This window comes from Carettochelys insculpta, chromosome 7, assembly GCF_033958435.1.
Source record: "Carettochelys insculpta isolate YL-2023 chromosome 7, ASM3395843v1, whole genome shotgun sequence".
Classification (NCBI taxonomy): domain Eukaryota; kingdom Metazoa; phylum Chordata; order Testudines; family Carettochelyidae; genus Carettochelys; species Carettochelys insculpta.
In genome coordinates, this window is record NC_134143.1 from 42,733,624 (window position 1) to 42,754,411 (window position 20,788).

Here is a 20,788-nt window from a genome sequence, read left to right on the forward strand (position 1 = left end):
TCTCTGTTACTAATATGCACAGAATATAGCATAAAGGATCCTGGTTCTCAATTAAGGCTTTTAGGAGCTACAGCAATATAAATAAGGAAGTATATGAGACTGTAGCTGACTTGTGATTTTTCTAATGCATATTTTAATCAATACTTTAATTTTATTTAAGAGTACGTGCACTACAAGTGACCTGAATTACCTGACAGTTTTTGAATCATGTATCTGGTAACTTTCAGCATTTTTATGTTAGCAAATTTGAGTAGCTTTGAATGAGTTGAAACAATGGTTAAGTTATTCCCAAATATTTCTATTAATTGAATCTATTCCAAAATATGCTCTAAATTCTTTTTGATACATACTGTATACACGCTTCTAAATGGACTCAAAAGGAAAAAAAAATTGCTTACTCGACCGCAGTCTAACTGACAGTGTTTCATAATACCAAGATCCTCAATTTGGTATTGAACGGCTGATCAATATATCTTGGACATCTCATTTTTATGCGGATAGGAAAGAACTACTCTGGACATGTGGGTGGGAGGACAACAAGCGTATAATTAGATACTAGTACACACATATTAAACAAGTGCTATTTGCTCCAGGGTGTTAAAAATTGCTTCAAACTCCTATCTACAACATATATCAAATCAGAAAGGTGAAAAGACAGCCTTTCTACTCAATAAACCCGCTCTGGCAGTGTTCCATTACTTTTAGTACCTTTTATACCTACTGTTGTAATCACTGTAGATCCAGCTGTTATCAGAGCAGAGCTCAATTTTATCACTCCTTCAACTTACATCAGCGTGCATTTGTCTACATTTTAATTAATCTCCTACTGATGTAAGAGTCGCATTGTACCAACACAGTAAACACCTCCCCAACTAAAGCAGAGTCGTGGTTGATGTTCTAAGGCTGACAAGACCTGACTGTAGATGCTGCATTACCTACAGTCAACCCCAACAGACCTCTAGAAGCTCTCTCACAATGCCTCACATTGACTGCTCTGGTCACAACTGTGAACTTAGCTGCAGGAGTCACAGACTGGAAGGCTTCCCATTCTTTAAATGCTTTTTCCTGATTGCGTATCTAGTAGTTTTTGCCAGATCTTATGTAGGTCACAGCAAAAAACTATGACCACTGAGATATTTTTCTTACTGAGATCTGTTCTTGTTTATAAACACTAGCAACCCTTCAATCCACCAAAAGCACATTCAACTGTCAGTCTGCACCCACTGAGATGACAGTTGAGCCTCTTTGGTGTCGTTATGAGCCTGAGACAGGGAAGCAATGGAAAGGCTCCTCCCCATCCTGAGCCACTATTGGGGTTTCAACATTCCCAGTGAAAATCCACCAGTCAGGAAAAGAAGTCCTTGGTTGTCACTTTCTGAGAAGTCCTATGATCTTAAAGACGTGTCATGCACTCTCCTTGATTATCATCATCATCATCGATAACTGTGGGCTCAGCTTCCTTAATCAGTCCACATCAATGTCTATTAATCAACTCCAGTGATTTAGCAACACTCTCCTGTGGCCTCTTCTGTTGATTTACTCTGTGGCAAAGTGATCTGGTGCCAAAATAGAGACAACACAGTTCAGGAACTCCACTGCTTTAAAACCAGCCACTATACCCTGCTCTTTGTCAAGACACACACTCCCACATAGCAGAAGGTGATTAAAGCCCTGCACGCTTGCATTACAATGGTCCATAGAATCGATTTTCCAATTCCAAAACAACTTCCCACTAGTTTTCTGGCAAACTCACACCACAAGTTTCCACAGCGCAACTACCACTTGCTCCTCCACTACAAGAACAGTTTTTATTCTGGTGTCCCTGTGATGGATGCCTGAGGTGAGCCTGGCACACACATCCAGGAACGTGGCCTTGTGCTTCCAAAATACCTGCAGCCATTGCTCATCATCCCAAGCCTGCATTATAACACAATCCCAGAAGTCAGTGCTCATTTCTCAGGACCAGGAGCAGCACTCTTATGTGAGCATCTCTATGAATGCCACCAATAGCCTCCAAGAAGCTACGTTCCCCGCTGATTCAGTTATTTTTGTGGCTCTGCAACTAAGTATTGTACATCCTGTGCTTGCAACATTCATGACAACAGCTCAAAGTCCTACAGGTTCCACGGTTCTGTCAGATGATGGAAAGTAGGGAGGGCTGCATAGGTTTGTCAGCTTTTAAAAAAAGATGTGAAAATTATGGGACACCGATGACACTATAGGATGGCGACAATCGCACAGTGGGAAGCTGACCCCTTGCTCTCAGTCAACCCTGCACAACTTGTTTCTGCCCCACAACGCAGTCGCCAAAACTTTGCCGAAAGGCAGTGTGCTGAATGGAAAAAGGTTGCACGCTACAACTCCACCACGGTGCACTGCACAAGCATCAATACAAGCAGTTCTGAAGAGTGCACTCACCACTGCCAAAAGGAGCCAAATGCACATGGACAAGCAAACTACTAAAAGCAGAAGCTTTAAGCCAACATTTCTGCATCAACCAAAGTCTGTAGTATAGACATGGCATTACATAGCAACAACACTAATTCTCAGCTCAATATAACTCACTCGTAGTTCTGCAGAAAAGGACCTGGGAGTTGTAGTGGACAAGAAACTGGACGCAAGTCAATAGTGTGCCGTTGTAGCCAAGAAGGCTAATGGCATATGAGGATGCATCAAGAGCATTGTTGCCAGTAGATCCAGAGAAGTGATTATTCCTCTTTATTTGGCTTTGGTAAGGCCACATCTGGAGGACTGTGTCCAGTTCTGGACCCCAATTATAGGAAAGATGTGGACGCACAGGAGAGAGGCCAGCGGAGGGTGATCAAAATAATTAGGGGGCTGGAGCATATGACTGATGAATAAAAGTTGAGGGAATTGGGTCTGTTGAGTCTGCAGAAGAGGAAACTGAGGGGGTACTTGATAACAGCCTTCAACTTACTAAAGGGAGGCTGCAAAGAGGCTGGAGAGAGGCTGTTCACAGTGGTCACGGATGGCAGAACACGGAACAATGGTCTCAAGTTGCAGTTGGGAACGTCCAGATTGAACATGAGAAAAAACTTTTTCACTAGGAGGGTGGTGAAGCATTGGAATGGTCTACCCAGGGAAGTGGAGTCTCCATCCCTGGAGGCGTTTAAGCCTCACCTTGACAAAGCCCTGGCTGGGGTGATCTGATGGGTTTGGTCCTGCCTAGGGCAGGGGGCTGGACTCGATGGCTTTTTTAGGTCTCTTCCAGCTCTATTGTTCTATGATTCTATAAATGTGAGCATCAGAGTTGAATCTTACCCTGAAAATCTTTAATACGGATGACGATTGATGATTCTAATACTGGTGAAGAATACAAGCAAGCAGACTCACACGATAAAGCAGAACTAATAAACTGGAGCACTGTACTATTAAGTCATAACCTTTTTCCCTTACAGTTAAAAAGTGCAATGTCAGATTAATAATCTGATGTGCTGGTAGCAAAAGAAGTTTAAGCCTAAAGCCTAGTTAAACCTGTCACCATTGAGGGTTTTTGTTTTTACGGTTTTTTGCATTGCATACAGCTTTGACAACGAAAACATATCAATCAAGCTCTCTGGTTTTATTAGCAAAGCAAAAAAGCAGTCATGTAGCACATTATGACTAACCAAATAATTTATTAGGTGATGAGCTTTTGTCAGGAAGACTCACTTCTTCAGATTTGGAGATAGTCTAATAAGACTATTTCCAATACAGCACTAACAATACAGAAGCATCTAAGGTTCTAGATCTGTGGTGTCCAGTATATTTGCCACTTACCATATGTGGCAAACAGGACACTGTGTTGTGGCAAACAAGGCTCTGGAGCCACATGAAGTTCTTGGAGCCTTTAAATTAGGCTCCTCCTGAGAATCACATGTGGGGAGTGATGCCCACCTACTCTGTGCACACACCCTATTGCTTAGAGGGAGAAGCACATGGCAACGGCAGCAGCGGTGGCCTCAGCCCCATGGCAGCTTTGGCAGCAGCTCCAGCAAGTTGCTGGCATTAAATCAGAATGGAGCATGGGGGGAGACTTTGGGAGCTCGACTCTAGGAGAGGAGAAGGGCATTTATGGGCGGGGGGGAGTGCTGGGGGAGGGCATTTATTTAGAGCGGGGGGATGGGAAGAGACTGTGGCGAATATGGAAGGATGACAACCGTAAGTGTGCAACCTCTGAATTCCTATTGGACGCTGCTATATTGCAGCAGAATTTTTAAGTCAAAATAAAATAACTGAGTGCAAATATTTTATTAACAGGTTTTGTCCAAAAGAATATACACAACATTTAAGTTTGGATCTGAAATACCTGATATTTTTTTTTCAAAAGAGAAAAAGACAACACGCACCTTTCAATGGAAATTAGGCATATAACCATCTTTTGGGCCCTTAAAATTCTCTCCTAGATTACAACGTGATGTTTAAAATATCTAGAATAAAGAATCAAGTTTTTCATCAGCTTCAGTGGGGTCAGGATTTGTCCCAAACATTGGCATGCAGCAAAAAGTTTTATGATAAAAATTACCTCAGTTCTATCTAAAACTGCAAAAAAAAGACACCAAACAACCCAATTTACCAAAGAGAAAAAATGTTTAATGGAAGAAGGATAATACTGCTAGTAAATAATAAAAGAGTCTCCTGAAGAATACCATCTCTTCCCTCAGGTCAACATGAATCATTTTCACCAAAGGATTGAAGCATTACCTTAAAATACAAGATTTATTGTTACATAAATTCTAACACACAAAACTGGTTCAATAAAAGACGACCCAAGAGTCACTGAGTCAAGAATCAGTATTTTGTAACTTCAGAAGTTTGCAAAATAAAACCGTAACATATTCTTACGAATGCAACTTTTAAAAAACTGTATTAAGTTACTGGCCTACATATATTTTCAGACTTCTGCCAAAATTGGAATAAAATTTCAACAGATGAGTATATGAATGGAAGGAAGTAATATAGTCTTTAAAAAAATTCTCACCATATACGTAAGGGATATGTAAGGTTATTCTAAAGTAAAATGCTGCTTCCCTTTTACATTTAAAAATTTACTTTTAGCACCATAGTGTACAGAATTGATTTTTTTAAGCATTTGCATCTGTGACTGCCTAATTGCACACTTCTGGGTCCAAATGAGATATGTGGTTGAGTGGTCAGCTTGTCTCTCTCATACGTACAACCCAATTCATAATTCTTTTTAGTACAGTGGCTTTGCTTGTCAACATGAGATCACAAGGTGGAGCCCAACTTCTAAGTTGCCATGTTGCAACAATGAACCAATATGACAGTATACCACATTAAGAGTGCTCTTATTAGATACTGTTGCTTCCTGAAACAGGCTTTTGGGTTGGTTAGCTGGAGAGACAGTCAACTGATACCAAAAAGGCAAAAGATTGTCCCTTACCACTATATTATTCTCTGCAAATGGCTAATGCACATCAAGACCAAAATTATTTTCCATACGTACTTTGTGACAATGCTCCTACAGTGCCTGGAAATGAGGACCGAAAGTGCTTCACAAATTTAATTATTTAACCTCAGAATACACTTGTAAGACATAGAACTTGCCCAACGTCCCAGAGATATCTATGGCAGAGCTCAGAACAGAACACAGATCTCCTGCCTCTGTATCTTGTGTTTAGAACAAGACCATAATATGCCCTCGTGAACAACCATATATTCTAAAAATGTTCTTGTGAGAAAATTGTGTTAAGATGGTAAATGTTAATGTCCTTTGCTATATTTTGCAACAGTATTAATATACAGTGAGTCATTCCAAACATGCTTTAAAAAGCAGCATTACAACATAAAATGTCATGTTAAGTTTACTTGATGTTTAATTATATTGGATGTCTAGGAATCGATACGTTAAGGATTTTAATATATACACATGCAAAGGGTTTACTTAAGTGACAATTACTACAAGGTTATAGTGAAATAAATGTTTCTTATTTTGCTACTATTCACTCTGAAAACTTATGACCTGATTTTTGTAGCAAATGAACACCTAAATCTCTGACTAAAGTCACTGGGATCTGCAGAAGGTCAGAACCTCTGTAAATCAAACCATCAAAACTTTTATTTGGTTGCTAAATTGAGCCTTCTCTCTGTGCATGCAGCTATATTTGTAAAAATGAAAGGGATTCAATTCCCCCCCCACAATCTGGAATAATACACCCCATTCACCATTAATTAAAGCAAGTTTGGCTTGTACCCTAGGTGGATGAGGATTAGGTAACTATTTCAGATTCTTCCTCCTGTCCCCAAACTTTCAAATCCTGCTCAGCAACAAGAACAAGGAAACCTGAGGCAAGAGAAAGGTCATTACCCAAACTGCAGTAAATCTGCAAAGTAGCTCTCAGTATCACTAGAGAAATCACAGTTCCAGGATAGCCAACGCTCAATTATTGTTATGAGGTATTGCAATATCTGGTACTTCCATAAAACTACAGCCTCTTGAGGGACGTGATCACAAGAATTTCAGCTCTCCCTTTTTAAAAATGAGAGCTAGGTTTCTAGCCCTCTGTTCTATTCAGTTCTGATACCACAGTAGTCATAGTAATATCTAGGAAGCTTCCAGTCATTCACTAAGCAAGAAAACATCTGTTACGTGTGGTCTGTCCTTTCTTTTTCATGCTCTCCCAAAGGTGTAGAATTGTGTATTATACTGTTTTGGTTCGGTAGAATTCTTGGCTTTCTTTAAACACACCTGCTGCTATGCACATATATTACAGAAGGCAAGACAAGATCAAAGCATGCTGGAGTCACAGAAGTTAAGATTTATGTTTGGCTTTTGTTTGTGTCAAAGTCTTGGACTGGCTCTCGAAAGCTTGTCTTGCAGATTAATTTTGCGTGTATGGTACAGAAAGAATTGTTGACCATAGTCTTCAACCTAGAATTTCAGAGGATCCTTCAAACACCAAAGGCTACCCAGTCTATGGACTGACTGAAAGATAAGGACTGAGACCTTGAACTTAACGCAGTATTCTACAGGCAACCAATACACAGAGCAGAGAATATATCTTACCAAAAAGACAGGATAGAAACCATTACTTGCAGATGCCATGTGCTAAAAGTAATGATCAGCAAGGAATCTAGGAATGCTTCTAAACCTAAGGAATGAATTGACAAATTTTAGGTTTGCATCCTCACATAAAGAAGACTGTACGATAGCCAAAAATTATTTAAAGAGCTTTCCTCCGTCTCCCAATACAGCCTCTCCATTGACCAGATTGAAAAAAACCACACGTTGATCTCAGCCAAATACTGGGTCATCTTCATATATGGTGAAGAAGATAGTGTCAGCAATATTCAAGCATCTCGTGAAGTCCAAGGCTGTCGATAAAGGCCTGACTATATGAACAGTGTGCACACTATAAACTCTGTAACCAGAAAAATAATCCAATTTTTAAAATCTTGATTTTTGAATGGTTCGGATTGGCAGTGCTGCGAATGGTTAATACTGCTTTTCAGTACCTGTGTTGCAAGAAATAAGACAAAATACCCTAATTTTAATCTTAATGGGAATGAGGAAAAAACAGATTAATTTCACCTTTGATTAAAATGCATTTAAGATTTTGAAATTGTAAGAAGGAAATCAAATGTTCTGTCAGAATTAAAATATTAGATTGTAACTAGTTGTATTATACATAGTATTTGAAAAAAGACTGTGTAGTTGATGGTAATATCATAAACGTATTTTAACTGTGCAAGTTTATGTTCAGTATTGTGTATTATAATTTGTGCCATTAACAGAATGATTTGGTAATAAGGAAGTGTCTAGAGAGACTGTGGGTTCACTGTTAGTGTCTGATAGCTAAGGTCAACTGCATGTATTTAATTTGTATATTTATATAGAAATTGAGTGTACAAAAACTCCAAATGTTGGGAAAATAACCTCAAACATGTAATGGTATAAAAGGAGGAGAAATTGCAAAACAAACTAAACAATAGATGGAGTTAAAATGGATTACTGAAGAGGTCAGTCCTCTGAGGTGGGATCCAGAGGAGAAAGAAAAATTACCTTTACGGTATCCGTGTTCTTCAACAAGTGATCCTCTTCTACATTTTATTTTTCCCAATTTTTATTACTTTTCTTTTAAACCCTTTCACTGAAGTGCTCATAAGTATTTGTTCTCCTGTGAAAACTGGCTCGGCATATCCTCACTTGTAGAATACATAAGCATCTGCGCTGAGCCTGGAACCATCAAGAAAAACAGTAACCAATACAGCCTGCGCAAATCCCTTCATGGATCCAAATGTACAGACCAACAGCTCTTAAGAAGCATGTGTCCCCAGTGGCCCTTAGTTCTTTCTTGCCCTAACTAGCAGAATGTCCAGAAATGTGTTGCAATGCTTGTTCCTACCTTTTACTTACTAGGCTTGTCTTTATTTGTGAGCAGCTAGGTCTGTTTCCACATACTCTGTGACAAACTTCCAGGTACTACATGCTATGTTCACTTCTATGCATGCCAAAGCTCCGTTTTCTGATTTAGTATTGTTTAATGGCTTATATAGCCTTTTCCATTTGAAATGTCTGATTACAGACTGACAAGGAGTGAAGTTCTTAAAACATGAGCCAGTAGAAGGTATGTAACATAGCAAAACATTCACTACTCTGTGTACCTGGGAAGGTCCTGCTGTCTCCAGTTTATAACTGTCTCTGCATTTGTTACCCCAAAGCTGCTCAAGAACAAACTAAAAAGTATTCCGTTTTCAGAAGATTTAAGTCTCATTTTGCAGATCAGTCCACTCTATGTCTGTGTACAGCAGAGATCGTGGATAGTTTGGTTCTACTTCCTTTTTGTGAAATTTGGGGCTGACTAATGACTACAGTGCTATAAGATGATTTCTCACTTACACTTGTGGCTTGCACAGGTTGCATGTAGCTACATGCAGCAAAAAAATGGCTGGTTGTATCTTTGCTACGATGTGCAGCTACATGTAGCAGTGAAAGGCTCTGGCAGGTGTGGGGAGGCAGTAGGGAAAAGCTCCAAATGGCTTAACCCTAGTTCTAAGAACACAGAGTTGTCTAGTGGTTATATTAGATGAATTGATTGAAGCATGCAGAACACAATCTGAGAGACAGTATAGCTAACTTGGATTTAGCATAATAGACATAGTAAGATAAGATAGAAGCTATCCCTCTGCTCAAAGAAGTCTCTAAAAATCTCACATCTGTAAAAATCCAAAAATGGAGAGAAGAATGTATTTAACCATCCAAATTTTTGTTCACTTTCAAAGTCTACCACATATAAATGGATTGCACAAAGAAGCATCCATTGACACTTACATGCAGGGAAAGACATGTAAATTCCCCTTCCTCTTGAAACTCTAATTTACATTAGAGACCACAATTTGAGAGAAAGAATAGTTAGCTTTCACACAATGTTTTAGTGAATGCTCTTTGGAGCAATAATTTCCAGTAGCCTGGGGAAGTTGAGTTCTTGATTTACAGAAATTTTAACTGTGGCATGTGGCCTTTCCCTACCTGGCCTCTGGGAGACCACCACCCAGCAGTATTTCCAAAAAGATACCTATGGATGAGTAAGAAAGTGCTGCTTGAGAGGTCCTTTGAAAACAGGTTCCCTTCTAACTCTAGCCTGGTAAGATTTTGTCTGCCTTCTAGGGCTTAAGTAATCACGGCTATAGTGAAAACAGCAGTCCGATGCTTAGGGTGATAGCCTGAGGTTTGGGAAACCTCTGTTCAGTTGTCTGTTCTGCTACAGATTTTCAGTGTGACGTTATGCATGTCAATTATTCCCTCTCTGCCTCAGCACCCAATCTGTAACATGTGAAATAAGGTGTGTTCGGAGGATAATCTAGGAGGATTAGATTCAGGTGCTCACATAAACTATATCTACACTGGGACGCTACATCAAAATAGCTTATTTTGACGTAGCGAAATTGAAATAAGCTATTTTGACGAGTAGCATCCACACATCCTCCAGGGCTGGTGCCGTCGACATTGAACGTCAACGTAGGACAGCATTACATCAAAATAGGCGCCGCAGGGGAGCGTCTATACACAAAACCAGCCCAAATCGAAATAAGGGTGCCAGGAAGAGCTGCGGACAGGGTCACAGGGTGGACTAGCACTTCCGGGGCAACAGCAAGCTGCTCCCTTAAAGGGCCCCTCCCAGACACACACAGCCTGCACAGCACGCGGTCAGCAAAGTCCACAAGCACTCGCACCCCGTGTAAACAGCAGGGACCCCCAGCAGCAGCAGCCAGAGGCCCACACACCCACCCCTGGAGCAGTGGCCACCCTGCTTGGTGCCATGGAGGAGGCAGCTCAGCATCTTCTATTCGAGGAAGACAAGCTGTCCTTGGGGGATGAAGAAGCAGCCCCAGACCATGCTGCCCTCCCAGCCTCCCCCCGTCGGACACGCCGCTGGCTATGGAGGTACCCCACTAGCACAGACTGGTGGGAGCGGGTGGTGCTTGGCGAGTGGGACAACGACCGCTGGCTCCGGAATTTCCAGATGAGCAGGCAGACGTTCCTCGAGCTCTGCCAGTGGCTCACCCCTGCCCTGCGGCACCAGGACACCCCCATGCGACATGCCCTCACTGTTGAGAAATGGGTTGGCATCGCTGTCTGGAAGCTGGCCACTCCAGACAGCTACCGATCCGTAGGGCAGCCGTTTGGTGTGGGCAAGGCCACTGTCGGAGCTGTTGTCATTGAGGTAAGGGGACTCCAGGGGGAGGGGGGAGCCTGGGGGGTAGCCTGGGGGAGGGCCAGACACATCCCTCATGGGTGCTCTCATGTACTTCCCCTGCAGGTGATCCGTGCAATCAACACCCTGCTCCTCCACAGGCTCATGCGGCTTCGGGACCCGGATGCAGCCATCACAGGGTTTGCCAGCATGGGCTTCCCTAATTGCTTCGGGGCTCTGGATGGGATCCATATCCCCATCCATGCCCCGGAGCACAGCGGAGGACGCTTCCTGAATAGGAAGGGCTACCATTCCGTGGTCCTCCAGCCATGGTGGACAGCCGGGGCCGCTTCTTGGACATTTATGTTGGCTGGCCTGGCAGCACCCATGATGCCCTGGTGTTTAGGAACTCCGGCCTGTGCCGCCAGCTGGCGGCGGGGACCCACATCCCCCAGCAGGAGATCCTTCTGGGGGACACCACCGTGCCCCTCTGCCTCGTCACAGACACAGCGTACCCCCTGCGGCCCTGGCTCGCGCCCCTACACGGGCCACCTCAGTGCCACCCAGGAGTGGGCGCCAGGTGGCTGAATGGACTTTCGGCCGCCTCAAAGGCCACTGGAAGTGTCTCCTCACCCACCTGGATGCAGGGCTCCCCAACATCCCGCACGTTGTGGGCGCATGCTATGCACTCCGCAACCTGGTGGACAGCAAGGGGGAGGCATTTGTCCAGGGCTGGGCTGTGGAGGCTGGCAGGGCCTACGCCCAGCCACTCGCTGCCCCCAGTCACCAAGTTGACCCTGAGGGGATCCGGGTCCAGGAGGCCCTGGGGGCCCATTCTGAGCAGGCTGTGGGGTGAATGCTGGCAGGGCCAGCTGCTGGTGAGCCACCCACCGCCCCCCCCACACTCCCCACAACACTACCTGCCCCCAAGCCCACACCACTGAGCACCAGAGAGCACACACCCACGTTTGTTTTGTTGTAAATAAACAAAAACCTTCCTGAAACCAAACAATGAACTCTTACATTAATGGGGGAACTATGTACATGGGGCGGGGCAGCTACTAAAGGGGGATAGGACAAGGCTACTATTTACAATTAATGGAGGGGGAATATGTACAAAGCGGGGGCTGAGGGGCCCAGTCCTTACCCTCCTTCACCCCTACTGTCCAGCACCCGGTGTGGGGGGGCACGCCCCACGTCTGGGCCGGAGGCTCCGTCGAGGCTGGGTGGGGGCCAGAAGAACCGGCAGGTATGGCTGTGCTGGTTCCTGGGCCCCATGGTCTTGTCCATGGCAGGCTCCAGCAGGACAGGTGGAGGGCGGCTGGGAGGGACGGCAGCCGGAGCGGCAAGGGGTGCCATGTGTTCAGCAATCTGCTCAAATGTCCTCATGAAGGCCCCCCCAAGCCTCCTGGCGCCAGGCCAGTGCTCGCTCCGGCAAGTGGAGCCGGCACTCCTCCACTCGCAGGTGGCGCTCGGAAACCTCCACCTGACACCGGAGGGTGGCGAGGAGCTGGGTGTCAGCGGATGCCCGGGGATGGCTCCACCGCTGTCGGGCTCATCCTGGGGCCAGTCCCTGCTCTGCCACTGGGCTGGCCTGCTGCGATGGCCCTGGTGGGCTGTCCGGCATGACAGATGCGGTGCCTATGCTCTCGAGGCCCTCAGAAGGTGCGGCTGCGGAACAGAGGGGGGAAGAGCAGAGACAGCCGTTAGTCTGGACCCTGACCCGTGGCCCACTTTCCCCCACCCCTCTGCTGCTAGTTCCCCATACCCTGTCCCCCAGAGATGCTGATGATGGGTATGGTATCCCCCCCGGGGGGGACCCTTCTGAGGTTCTGCTCCCCCCCATCCCCAGGGATGGGGCATGGCGCTGTCCTGGGGGGCAGGGGCTGATGGGTTCTGAGGGACGTGCCACTGCTGTCCTTGGGGCCGTGGTCAGCTGGGTGTGTGGAGGGCCCTGGTTGTCCCTTGTCCCCACCCCTCAACCCGGGGGTGTGCACCTGGGGTACATACCTGACGGTCCGCTCCCACGGTTGGGGGATCCCCGTCGGGTGGATGCCCTGCTGGAGCTGCAGGAGGGGAGGCTGATGAGGAGGCCCCCGTAGCTGGAGCCCTCCTCCTCCTCCGCTGTCCCAGGGGTGGGCTCCTCTGCAGGCCCCTGGGGTGCAGGTCTGGCCTCCGGGCCAGACTCCAGCTCCGAGGCCTGCTGGGGCTTGTCGGCCGAGGTGTCAAGGGTGGCCAGGGGGAGGTGGTGTACCGGGGGCCCAGGATCTCCCTGAGCTCCCTGTAAAAGGGGCAAGCAGCGGGGACAGCCCCAGACCGGCTGGCTGTGTCCCGGGCCCGGGAGTAACCCTGCCGCAGCTCCTTGACCTTACTCCTGACATGGTCAGGAGCGCGGACAGGGTGATCCTGGGCAGCCAGGCCCTCGGCCAGCCAGGTGAACGCAGCTGTGTTCCGCCGCTTGCTCCCCATTACCTGTAGCACCTCCTCCTCACCCCAAAGCCCCAGAAGGTCCCAGATCTCGGCGTCCAACCAGAAGGGGCCCCGCTGTCTTTCCCCTCCCCCCGGCTGGATGGCTGGGAGCCCTGGCTCCCCTTGGGGGGGTGCCCTGGGGGGGGCTTGGGGGGCTGGCTGGCTGCCATGGGTGCTGGGTGGTGGCTCGGGGCATCTGGAAAGCGTGCAGGCTGTACACGTCTGTGCCGCTGCCTGCACGCTCTCAGCTTCCTGCCGCAGGAAATAAGGGGGCAGGGAGCTTTAAGGGGCTGCTGCACATGGCAACCAGAGAGTTCAGGGGCTGGACAGAGCGTCTCTCATCCCCTCAGCTGATTGCCGCCATGGAGGACCCCGCTATTTCGACGTTGTGGGACGCGGATCATCTACACATGCCCTGCTTCGACGTTCAACGTCGACGTAGGGTGCTATTCCCATCTTCTGATGGGGATAGCAATTTCGCTGTCTCACCGCCGTACGTCAATTTCAACTTCTAAATAGCGCTCAACATGTATAGACACGGCAGGTGCTATTTCGAAGTTGGGACGGCTATTTCGAAATAGCTGGCTAGTGTAGACGTGGCTATAGTGAGGTGATAGGGGCCATAAAAGTCCTGTATACTTATTTTTTTTTTAGGAGCTAGTTGTAGGGTTTGCAAATAAAGAAAAATTAGGAAATAATGTAAGGTAAAATTTAATTAGATTCAGAAACACACACGTGGACAATGCTCTAGAGTTTCGAATTCCTCTCCCTTGCTAAGATAAAATATAGCTACAGTCCTAATCGCTACTTCACTATCCCATAAAAGATAATCAATATTTTAAACTAATTTTAGTTTCTAAATGATATAAATGCATTGATTATACCATCAAAAGCAGAGTTTATTCAAGAACCTAATGTGAAATGCTAGCGTACGGTGTCATTGTTTATCAAGAATGCTGTTGATGTATGTCAACTTGAGGTTCCTTTTTGTCCAGAGAAAAAGATCCCTCTTGCCCATCTTGGAACCAAAGGATTCTTCTCAAATGAAGAATTTAATAGGGTACTCGTACAACTGAATTCAATTTAGCATTCTGCTCAGTCCTCCTTCTAGGTACCACCTTTATCAGATGACTCTGCACATACCACATACAGCTTCCTTATTAAAGACATCTATTACGGCAACATACAGTAAGTGTGACCCTACTGTGTTGGGCATTGTGTAAACAAGACAGAACCATTCTCTAAAGAGTTTACAATTAAAATAAGTCCCGATTTTTTTAAATGGACCAACATAACAAATGGCAATTTAAAAACAGACCTGAAATTTTTGCAAAACTTCCTTCAATTTAGCAGCAAACTAAGATTCCCCCTTCTGTGCATAACAGCTGTCCTTATAAAATTCAAAGTACATGGACAGGATATTCCTCCGTCCTTCCCTTCCTAACATCTATCTGCTTCCTTCTTTGTCATATTCAAATTTGTTTTAATCTTTTCGGGACAGGAACTGTATTTTCTCTATTAATGCGGTATTTACCACCTCTGATCCAATATAAATAACAACAATGATGAATGTACCAAAAGCCAGCTAGAGCAAAACATTCAGCATGCAAATAAAAAAAAGTTAAGTAAAAAGCTTAAAACTAGATGTGCTGTGAATGATGCTCTGTATCTGGCTATTGGGAAAATTCAGGGAAGTTCTGCAACATGCCTGTATGAACACTACTTTTACCGGCTGCATTTACAACTCCTTAATTTATTCAGGCATGTAACAAAGCATCTAAATGATTCTACATTACTTCAGTGACCAAAGTCATAGTTCTGAAGGAGTTGGTACATCCCCATGTATCATACCAACACTTCTCTGAAGCTACTATTTTTAAGTTTAGTTTTCATTTATCAGTATTGCCAACCTCCCGAAGATCCCTGAAAATCATGAGCTTCTAAAAATTAAACCCTTAATTTTTTAGTGTCTTGACCAACCCCCCGAGATGCCTTCCTTGTTTGTGTGTGTTTAATTTCAGGTTAAAAGGCCACCCAAACATGCACTTCTCCCTGGATGCTCCACTTCCTCTCTCCTCCTGCAGACAGGGGCACTACCTTCCATTTCTTACTATCTTGATTCTCTTTTCTCAGTTTTCCAACTCCTGCCAGCCCCATAGTCTTCTTTTGCATGAGGGATATAAAACGGAGCTGGAAAATGAACAGTGAATATCCCAAGAAGCACAAAATACCCTACGTATCAAGTTTTTCAATTGTTTTTTTCCAATATATTTATACGTGCACCACAAAGATCTACACATGGAAGAATATCTTTGGAACATCAACCACCCTTGGCAATTGCTGCAAAAACCTTAAGCCAAGCAGAACTTTACAGGTTGAACCTCTCTAATCCCATACCCTCGCGACCTGGATGGTTTCAAACGAGAGAATTTGCCAGACCATGGGAGGTCAATATTGTCTAGCAGCATTACCAACATTTCCAGTGCTTACTGAGCTCTTAGAAGACATTTAGTGATAATTTACAGCTAAGTAACAGCACAGAACAGAAAGCCAGTACTGGTGGCTGTAAACCAACTTTATGGGACCATGGTAAACTTACCTACACCCATGATAAGTAGTCATCCAGCTAACTGAAATCGTGCCAGATTATGGATGTTGTCAGACCACAGACTGCCTACTACTAAGATTCAACCAGTTTAACCCTCTTCTATGTAGCTTCTTATAGCACACATTGTGTAATATGAGCGCCATCCAGTAGTGTTTTAAGCAACATGGCTACATATTTATCATGTGATATTTGTTTTCTCATCCTCACACAGAAACCCACATTATGCACTTAGGTGCCTTGATGCCTTCTTTTAAAAACATTATTATACCTATAAAGAAGTGTGCTTTTCACTTGGAGTGGAAAACAGTAAGGGTAGTGATAGTCTTCAGTTCCTGAGGGAGTTCACTTCACAGCCAGACTGCTCCTGGACAAAGTTCTGTTCTCTTATTAGACAAGCTTTAATCTTACGAGAGTTCCGTTGGGCCACAGAAGTGTAGTTATCCACCACTGGACTGGCTTCATCCTGGAGCTTGGGGCTGTCTCTTAGATATCCTGAGCCCACACTATGGAGTGCTTTCACAGTGACATCTGAAACCTTTAACTTGATTTCAAATCCTATGAGAAGCCAATGGATGCCAGGTTTCATGTGCTCACAGAAGCCTGTGTTGCTCAGAAGAGGCATTGCTGCATTTTGTACTAACTGAGCTTCTGAAGTGCTAAAGATTTCATTCATAGATACTGCATTGCTAAAATCCACTAAGATATGCAGCAACTATTTATAAACCTTACTTGTAATAAAAAAAAAACCCCTCACTCCTCATATTCAAAACACTTCAAAAATAGGTCACTATTTTTTTTTTTTTATCACCTATGTATGTTATCCAACTACAACAGAACTTTTTTTTAACAAAATCTTAAGCATTCAAATATCTAAAAATAATTTGTATTTTAAATCATCCTTCCAATTACACAGTCCTTGGCTTCTCCGCTGCTCAGAATTGCAGCTACAGGACTTCCTTAACTCCTCTGGAACGAGCAGTTCTTGAGTTTTGGGCAAAGGACTCCAGCGGGAGGTAGGGAAGTGTTGCTGCTGGTTCTTCGGCCATGAACCCTGCAGCAACTTCTCTCTGACTCCACTTCTCCCTTGACTCCCATTGCCCCAGAATTCTCTCTCCACTACTACTGAGAGTGGGGTAATCCCTGCATGAATAGAGAGTTAAGTGGCAAGTATCAGAGAGGTAGATGAGTTAGTCTGTATCTCCAAAAACAAGAAGTCCTGTGGCACCTTATAGACTAAAAGATATTTTGGAGCATAAGCTTTCTTGGGCAAAGACCCATTTCATCAGATGCATGGAGGGTGGGGTTCAGAGGAGGATTTAAAGAGGGAGTCTCAGAAAAGGGGAGGGCCAGAGCTGACAAGGTCTATTCAGTCAGGGTAGATGTGGCCCGTTATCAGCAGTTAATGTGGAGTTCAACATCTACCCTCACTGAGTAGACCTTGTCAACTCTGGCCCTCCCCTTTACTGAGACTCCCTCCTCTTTAATCCTCCTCTGAAACTCCCCCACCCCTGCCAGTCCTGCATCTGACAAAGTGGGTCTTTGCCCATGAAAGCTTATTCTTCAAAATATCTATTAGTCTATAAGGTGCCACAGGACTTTTTGTTGGTTAAGTGGCAAAGTTAAGCCCAAGTTCTCAATTAGACAGAGTATATCTACATTGCAATAAAAGACCTCCAAGTACAGCGCCTCAGAACCCAAGTCAAATGATTCAGGCTTACAGAGCTAAAAACAGCAAGGTAGTTGATCACCAAGTTTCGGGGTCCAGCCCAAGCCCAAATTACCCAGCTATCTTCAGCTAAACAGCTGGCAACCCAAAAGCCGAAGTTAGTTGATCCAAGCTCTGACATTTTCTGCTGTGGGATTTTCTTGGCCATACAGACACCCTCAGGCTCTTGTACAGAGCTCTACCCATGCACCCAGAATGGAGAATCACAGGAATGAATGTGTTTATGTCCTTCAAACAAATCTCCTTGCAGGTAGCAGGACACTGTGATTCACGACTAATTCACAAGTGTTAGCAATACTGATTCTTAAGTAAAAATTAAGTCTCTAGCTGTCACGGTTATCAAGAAAATCTCAAAAGGAACTAATACAGATGCAAGTCTAGAGAATCTGAAATAAAAAGCACTGAGTACCCCTACATCTTACTGAAAAGTTAACTTAAATATCCAATAACAATTTAAATGCCATTATTAACTGTTTTATCTTTCATGTCAAGAAGGAAGAGGAGGATCAAAGAACTGCACAATTTAGTGCCATCTCCGTTTTGTGCCTCAAGATAGGGAAGCTTTCCCTTCCCTTCTCCCCCAATCAAGAAGGAACCTAACAGAGACCAGGTGTGTACTAACCCCACAGAAGATAATCTAATGTGAGCAGCATTTTTACAACTCAGGTGGATGGAAGTTGCAAGAAATACCTGCCTCCACTTTTCTTATGTTGACTACTCATAACACAACTACAATACTGTTCTCTAAAGTATAGATCAGTAGTCCCAGGGCCCTATACAAATTAAATACCAGTTGCACCTCCCTGATCAGGCATGCTTAGGACCTGACTGGTCCTAGAGAATTTGCTGGACAAGGGGAGGTTCCCCTGCCGCTGGCCCCCAAGCCAAGGCTATCACCTCAACAAGCAACCCACCCACTGGGCTGCTTGCTCAGCAGCTGCAGTGGGAGGATGGACTCTGGCTTCTGCCATACTCCTGGCCATGCACTGCCAGTGTGGGGTTCCATCCCCAGCTTGTTGCTGGGGGACTCCGCTCACAGCTCAGCACTCCCAAGTGCTGCTGTGGGGCTCTGGCCTCAGTCCTGTGTTGCCCCCAGCCAGGCTGTTGCCCCTGGTCCTGGCTGGCCCCCCTGCCCTTAGGCTCCCAGGCTCTGGTCCAGGAGCATCAGTGGTCCTGCCAGAGCATGGATGTAGGCAGACCAGCGAGTACTGGTTTTCAGAGGTACAACATGTATTAAAGTGTGTTCAAGTAACATTACGGACATTGTTACAAATCTGCAGGTAGGTTTCCTTCTCTGTCCTTCAGCTGACTAAAAGCAGTCTCCTGTAAATGCTGGCAAAGTATTTTGGGGCATGATTGTAATAAGCTATTGGTCTCAGTTTATCTACAGGGGAGAAGCTGGTCCAAAGTTTTCAGGGTCCAGTGAACTGAACCAGGACAAATGCACTAACTGCAAATTTCTGCAGCACTTTTCCAAAGAGCACCAGCAACATAAATGATGAGTTAAGTCCTGGTGTTTTCAAAACATAGAAGTTTTCATGCCATGGAAGTTAGATACAGGAAGTTTTGCATAGAATAAGTAGAATATGAATACTAAATTAATAACACTATTTGAATTTAACTACACATCTCTTACCTAGCTTTGGAAATACTATTAAGTATTCTGCATTACACTGAGGACACGCAACTCGAGCTGTACTGTTTCCTCTTTGTTTTTCATCCACCCAACGCTGTAGACAAGTCTGGTGAACCCATTTTGTAGAGCCTCTGCACCTGCAAGGTCTCACCCACTCTGCAGTTCGATCATCTTCATCAGTGGCAAAACACACCCAGCAACTTCTGTAATTAAACAAACATCAAACAAAAACTCTTTTACTTGGAGAAGACAATTATACTTGCTGCTCCTTGAATCACCAGTAACATCAATACTTTGCAGAGCAACTTTTCCTATTAACATCCAATAATGTTTGTTGGTAAAATAAATGAATTTTAATATTTTGGACTATTCAGCACTCTTAATTCAGTATTATAATTTAACAGTTAGTTAGTCAATGTTAAAGATATAGGTTCAAAATCTGAATCAGTTGCTAGGTATTTACAAAGTACACGTCCTTCATGCATTGTCCATGCCTCTACCCATGTCAGAACCACAGTAAAACACCATGTATAAATAACATCCTTATGCTATGTTTAGCATTCAAGTACTGAATGCCCAAGAGCCAGAAAGGAAAAAAGGGCGTTCATATTTCCTAAGTAGCTGAACAGCATACAAAAGATAAACACTAGTTAGCGACCAGTGAAAACACCTAATTTTAACAAACTTAATAATTTAATATGTTAATATCCTATCTGTTATTTCACCCAATATCCTGAATGTGGCAGGGATTCTGTGGGAAAAACAGTGTTTATCACGTAAATTAAAGATGGATACATATGCAAAGGAGAGCTGAATTAACATTGCATAAGCAATCTTATTTCTGACAGTTCCTAGTTTTTGAGTGTTCTCCTTTTCAATCTTAAAGTTATTAACTAAATGTTGAATATTCAAGCTAAAAAAAAATCAAAACTTTCACCATGTGGTATCATACTAACACCCCAATAAGAGTCACGGGCATGCTCGAATCTTTAGATCCATGGTAAAGTCTCTACTACTGGACTAACCGAGAGCTCAACTCTTTCATATCTGGCATTCTGCTATCTGGAACTCTCAACTAACTAAAATTTACTTATGCTTAAAATGCTAGTTATGTTTTCCATAAGTACAGTACAGTGAACGTAAATACAAATAAATACAGCAAGCACAGTATAAGTTCACAGTATGCAATGATGTTGTTGTTGGTAAATGAAGTACTCTGCATACATTTTTGGTTGTTTTTTTTCTTAATATCTGATCTTGTTTTTCTTTAGTGTTATCCATTGCTATTTGGTAAGACAACAAAGGAATGTTGACTCATTATTAATTGGTTCAGTTATAGATTCTATAAGAATGTTTTCTAGCAGTCATGTATCAGAGAGGTAGCCATGTTAGCCTGTAGCTTCGAGAACAAGTAGTAGTCTTGCGGCACCTTACAGACTAACAGATATTTTGGAGCATAAGCTTTCGTGGGCAAAGACCCGCTTCATCAGATGCTCCTGATGAAGCGGGTCTTTGCCCACGAAAGCTTATGCTCCAAAATATCTGTTACTCTGTAAGGTGCTGCAAGACTTGCTGTTCTTCTAGCAGTCATGGCGCCTTCAGTTCCTTTACAACGTTCCCCCTCCAGCTCCTGTCTCTTTTTCCTACCTCCCTTTGTTATTATTCCACGCCCAATCTTCAACCCCTCTCTGGCC

General features: G+C 44.2%; 1 protein-coding gene across 1 annotated transcript in view; it reads right to left on the minus strand.

The window, feature by feature from the left end:
- The window catches only part of MARCHF5 (membrane associated ring-CH-type finger 5), a 53,087-nt gene that overhangs the window by 15,130 nt on the left and 17,169 nt on the right, over positions 1-20,788 (minus strand). The window contains exon 2 of the mRNA XM_074999559.1: positions 19,095-19,297. Within this exon, the coding sequence (XP_074855660.1) occupies positions 19,095-19,297 (203 nt within the window). The remainder of the gene's footprint in view (positions 1-19,094; positions 19,298-20,788) is intronic.